Source organism: Cannabis sativa, chromosome 9, assembly GCF_029168945.1.
Source record: "Cannabis sativa cultivar Pink pepper isolate KNU-18-1 chromosome 9, ASM2916894v1, whole genome shotgun sequence".
Lineage (NCBI taxonomy): Eukaryota > Viridiplantae > Streptophyta > Magnoliopsida > Rosales > Cannabaceae > Cannabis > Cannabis sativa.
In genome coordinates, this window is record NC_083609.1 from 49,899,919 (window position 1) to 49,906,191 (window position 6,273).

The window sequence follows — 6,273 nt, forward strand, 5'->3', positions numbered from 1 at the left end:
TATGGTTATGCAAGCTCTTGATTTGGGATTTTTGCTCTAGTTAAAGCTTGTTGAAATTTATGATTATTGATGCATATTTTAGTGTTGTTGGAGACTGGATTAGGTGTAATTCTTCTCTAATTATTTGATATATGCTAAGTGAAAGTTTGTTATGATTGTGGGCTGGTTTAGCATGAAAATTATTATTTTTTGGATGCATTTTCGTAGTTGGAAACAAGGTTTCCTGGGTTTTTAAACCCAGTAGTCGCGGTCATTGTATGGCAACTTATTGTATTTTTTCGAATTTTTGTTTTTTCCGTAACTTTTGACTCGGGACTCCGTTTGGGACGTTCTTTATATCGTTAGAAAGCTCGTTCTAAGCTTTATGTAAATATTGGTAATATAAATTCCAATTTTATATATTTTGGAAATGGATTTAGGGATTAACCCTATACTTGTGTATCCTGGGATTGTGTCAGGAGCACTCGGGGATTTGGAATCTCCATATTTGTAGGACATCATGTAAGACAGTATCTAGCATGTAGATTTATGCACAGTGGCGCTTATATGGAATATGATATATATGAGTAACTAGAAACCGGGATTAGAGTTATTATTCTAAAGTGAGCAGTTTATTGGCCTAGGGTTATTACCCTAGGGAATTGTTAATAAGTATTGATATGACATGATATATGTATGTATTTTGAGATTATGAATTGTGCGTTTAAGGCATAAATAAGCTAGACTTGGTAAACTAGTACCTTGAGTTTAATTAAATGTGGTCTAGGTGTTATAGTGAGATTTCTCTCACCTAGAAACTCGAGACCAGACCCCTATTCAGAGGACACGTATACTCAGATTTCCAATGAAAGCTGAGATGTCCATGAGGGACTCCTCGAAGTTTTAGACCTCGCTTAAGATAGAATCAGCGAGAGGTAGCAAGCATGACAAAAGTCTGATCGCATTCGAGACAAGAGAGTAGCTCGTATATATCGAATTATGTGCGAGTATCCTCCCCATGTCCGTGCATAAACCAGGAGACCGACTTTCTATAAATGCGAGTTGGTCCTAAGAACCCTGCAGCCTTGATAAACCAATATAGACTTGCATGTCTAGGTTCTATCAGCTCGTCATGCGATGTCCACAAAAGGCGACCATTTAAGGACGCATATATCCTAAACATAATGATAACCTGCGAGTTTAACATCAGAATATGAACAGTCAACTCGCAGACTCGGAAGACGCATACGTTGATAAACTTAGTAACTGTTGTTCATTTATTAATGTTAACGTTGTTTAGTTTAATTATTGTAATTCAATGTGTAAAAACGGATTGACAATGAATGCGATCCTTGTATAACTGATCGGATACCTGCTTTGTATATAAATGGGTGATCCACCGTGAAATGGCACCTACGAAACTCTTGCTACAGTGGACTAAGCAGAATGTGATCTGACTGAACCACTATAATCCTGTGTCTCATTGTTATTTCCAGTTTTCTGTTGATCATTTCTCATTCCCAGTTTGAGTACTCGCCACTCTAGGTTGAATACTCGCACTTGTTCTTCACATAGAATTCTTTCTGTTATTAAAAATATCACATAAAATTGGTGTTGCGAAATTCACTCGACAACATTTGGCGCCGTTTGTGGGAATTGAGAGTTAAAATATCATTCATTTGAAGTAAGAATACCATCATGGCTGGAAACCAAACAAACGGAGGTGCTAACAACGGGTCCATCAGCATCGGAATGATGAACGTACCGTTATCTGGAGCTAGAACACCGCCTGTGGACGTTGTTAATGGCGGAGTAGGGAGGAGCAACATCAGACCTCTCAATCTGTTCCCTGAAACAGGTGGTCCTCAAGTCGGGGAAACATCCACACCACCAGCAACCATGCACTTTCTACCTATCACTCCGGCGGTGGTATCTGAGGGAATCATCCAGCTCACCACTGATCAATATACTGCCGTAATTGGCCGACCAATTTTGAAGGAGATGAAGATCATAACCTCGATCTATCATCTCACAATGAAGTTCCCTACTCCTGCTGGAGTAGGTTCTGTGCGAGGAATCCAGTCAGACTCACGAGAATGCTACAACGCAGCAGTCAAGCTTGCGGAGAAAAGGTCAGTAAATGTTCTCTACCTATTGGAGGCACCACCTCCTCACCAGGAGGTTCTCAGAATCGAAGAGGTACCGCACGTGGACGAACCAGATTTGGATCCAAGAATCCTTGATCATGCCGCCGCAGCTCAAGCCGCGGAAGACACCATTGAGGTACAAATAGATCCTGTAGATAATAGCAAAGTTTTAAAAATTGGTTCTAAGTTAAATTTTCAGCAGCGAGAACAACTAACGACCTTTTTGAAACAAAATCTTGATGTTTTTACTTGGAAACATTCAGATATGGTCGGAATATCTCCACAGGTCATGTGTCATCGCTTGAACATTGACCCCGAGGTGAGAGGTGTCCGACAAAAGCGCCGCAAAATGGACCCCGCGAGGTACCAAGCGCTAAAAGAAGAAGTCGACCGCCTCCTAGCCTGCGGCTTTATACGGGAGTCGTTGTACCCTAATTGGTTAGCGAATCCAGTACTCGTGCCCAAGCCTAACAGCTCCTGGCGCACATGCGTTGACTTTACAGATTTAAATAAAGCATGTCCCAAAGACAACTTCCCCCTTCCTAGCATTGACCAACTTGTTGATGCCACTGCAGGTCATGAACTTCTAAGCTTTATGGACGCATACTCGGGATATAATCAAATCCCGATGTATGAACCCGACCAGGAGCATACCTCGTTCATTACTGATCGAGGGTTATACTGTTACAAAGTAATGCCTTTTGGTTTGATAAACGCAGGTGCGACTTATCAAAGACTTGTAAACATGATGTTCGCAGATCTTATTGGAAACACCATGGAAGTATATGTTGATGATATGCTCGTAAAATCTCAACATGCGAAGGATCATGTTGTCCATTTACAGGCAATGTTCGATATATTGCGTCGATATAAGATGTGGCTAAACCCTCTGAAGTGCGTCTTTGGAGTTGGTTCCGGGAAATTCCTTGGATTCATGGTAAACCAGCAAGGAATAGAAGCCAACCCTGGGAAGATCAGGGCGTTGGTGGAAATGCCATCACCAACTAAGCCAAAAGAGGTCCAAAGCCTCACAGGTAAGGTCGCTGCCTTAAATCGCTTTATATTGCGATCTTCTGATAAGTGCAAAGAGTTTTTTCAGATTTTAAAAGGAAATAAGAAGTTCCAATGGACTGAAAAATGCGAGGAGGCCTTTAAAGCCTTAAAAACGCATTTGGGGCAACCTCCAATCTTATCAAAGCCCATGACCGGCGAAGTCCTATCCATCTATTTAGCAGTGTCAGAATACGCGATTAGTTCGGTACTAATACGCGAAGATCAAGGACGACAATACCCGGTGTATTATGTCAGTAAACGATTACTGGGTGCTGAGACCCGCTATCCCCAAATGGAAAAACTGGCGTTCGCCTTGGTAATATCGTCGAGAAAATTGTGACCTTATTTCCAGGCTCACAGTATCGAGGTTTTGACAAACTACCCCTTAAGGCAAGTTTTAGCAAAACCAGAGACATCAGGGAGGTTGTTGAAATGGGCGATGGAGTTAAGCCAATTCGACATCAAGTATAAACCAAGAACTGCGATCAAGGGGCAGGCCTTAGCAGATTTTATCCTTGAATTCCCCAGCACCGAAGTAGCACTCATAGAAGAAAGAATCAACATTGTTATAACCAATAGAGAGATGTGGACATTGTACGTCGACGGAGCCTCAAATAGCGAAGGCTCTGGTGGTGGGATCTTATTAATCAGTCCTAGCAATTTTAAGGTACACGCTGCTTTACGTTTTGAATTTTCTACATCTAACAATGAAGCCGAGTATGAGGCTTTAATCGCAGGGTTGAAGCTCGCTCTCGAGATGAAAATCAAGTATCTACAGGCTTTTAGCGATTCCCAAATCGTGGTGTGCCAAGTGAATGGAGAATATTTGGCAAGAGGCGGGAGATTGGTTAAGTATTTAGCCATTGTATGCGAGCTGATGCAGAAATTAAAGAAAGTAATCGTGTCTCGAGTACCGCGTGCTCGAAATTCACACGCAGACGCACTGGCCCGTTTGGCCTCAACTAGAGAAGCCGAATTGCTCGATGTAATTCTGATAGACGTATTGGCTCACCCAACTATAAATCAAGAAGTGATCATGGAAATAGATACCATTCAAGAAGTCACCTGGATGACTCCAATAGTCGCATACCTGGAAAAGGGTGTTTTACCTGATGACAAAGTGGGAGCAAGGAAGCTGCAACAGCGAGCCGCCCGATATGTCATGTACGATAAAAGGTTATATCGCAGAAGTTTTAGTCAACCGCTACTCAAATGCATCGACGGGAAAGATTGCGACTACATACTACGTGAGGTACATGGGGGAATTTGTGGCAATCATACAAGGGGTAACTCTCTTGCATTAAAAATCATGCGACAAGGGTATTACTGGCCAACCTTGCGACAGGATGCTTTCGCTTTTGCAAAGAAATGCGACAAGTGTCAACGAATAGCCACATATACCCACCAACCTCCGAGTAACGTACATTCTATCACAAGTCCATGGCCTTTCGCAGTATGGGGGATCGACTTAATAGGAGAACTACCCAAAGGAAAAGGTGGAGTCAAATATGCAGTAGTCGCAGTAGACTATTTCACAAAATGGGCCGAAGCCAAAGCACTCGCAACCATTACAGCAACTAAGTTGCGCGAGTTTGTCTACAATTCCATAATTTGTCGATTTGGTATCCCTTACAAACTCATCTCAGACAATGGAAAGCAGTTCGATTGTAAAGAGATGCGACAATTATGTGACGATTTGGGCATTAAGAAAGCATTCTCGCAGTTGCTTACCCACAAAGCAACGGAAAAACTGAAGCTGTTAACAAAATAATAAAGCACACCATTAAAGGGAAACTAGAAGAACGCAAGGGGACCTGGCCAAACGAGCTCTCGCAAGTTCTTTGATCTTACAATACAACTCCTCGATCCACGACTGGCGAAGCACCCTTCTCGCTTTCCTATGGGTGCGAGGCCATGGTACCAGTCGAGATTGGGGCAGGTTCCCTACGAAGAGATGTTTTCAACATCTCGCAAAATGAAGAAAAATAGTCACTCTACCTTGATCTTCTGGAAGAAAAACGCGATCAGGCGTACTTAAAAAATGCGGCTTACCAGCGGCGAACCACAAGATACTTCAATTCCAAGGTCAAGGCAAAAGTCATGCGAACAGGAGACTTGGTCCTTCGAAGAGTAATGCCAAATACCAAGAACCCAGCGCATGGGGTCTTCGGCGGATAATTGGGAAGGACCATATCTCATCGCGGAAAAGATTGGTGACGCAACATATCGACTCGCAGCACTCGATGGTACTGCGATTCCACGAGCTTGGAATGGCGAAAGCCTAAAATTTTATTATCAATAGTATTCGCATTGTCTAATTTGTATTCGCCTTGTACTTATACCATAATGTACTATTGACTATATAAAGAAAAATTTTCTTGGAAGTTCTTCAAGCTTAAATTTCAAAGTTTAAAATTTTTCAAGTCTTATAAAATTTTCTACTTATTACACCAGGTTGTAATTAGATTCGAAATATTATAGATATTAAAGCGCGAGTACCCATGTACTGCGAAAATACTAAAAACAGATATCCCCGCGAGGATATAAAAATGTTCAAAATAAAATGCAAATTTGTCTAAGTACAAAGTGTGAGTACCCCTGTACCGCATAAACAAAAAAAAAACTAGAAAAGAAATAGAGTTTAACACAAGCAAATATTATCTCAACTAGTGGGGGGACCATGGGTCTATATAACCGAGCTTCCAATAAGTAGATCAAGAATTTATTACTAAAATTCACTAACTTATTAATTCTTCGTTGAATTCACACATAGAACTTAGAATTGCACTCTCAGTATAATAGAATGCTCTATATGTTCCATCATATAGATACATCATTAGTTATCCATTGTTATAATCCTAATGTGATCAATGATCCTCTATATGAATGATCTACACTGTAAAGGGATTAAATTACCGTTACACCCTACAATGTATTTATTCCTTAAAACACTTGACCCCGTATAAATGATATTTCAGCTTATGTGAAATGAGTACTCCACCATTTATGTTCGTTTGGTCAAGCTCGGAGGAGATCATCCTTTGCTTACTATTCGCCAGATAGAAGCTATAGATTCCATGTTTATGCTAGTGCT

General features: G+C 41.2%; 1 protein-coding gene across 1 annotated transcript; it reads left to right on the plus strand.

Annotated features, from left to right (window-relative positions):
- The first annotated feature begins 1,677 nt into the window (after window positions 1–1,677).
- LOC133031455 (uncharacterized) lies at window positions 1,678–3,519 on the plus strand. Its single transcript, XM_061104954.1, has 4 exons — window positions 1,678–1,953; window positions 2,020–2,262; window positions 2,950–3,144; window positions 3,226–3,519. Exons 1-4 carry the CDS (start codon window positions 1,678–1,680, stop codon window positions 3,517–3,519), a joined length of 1,008 nt encoding a protein of 335 aa, XP_060960937.1.
- Window positions 3,520–6,273: the final 2,754 nt, after the last annotated feature.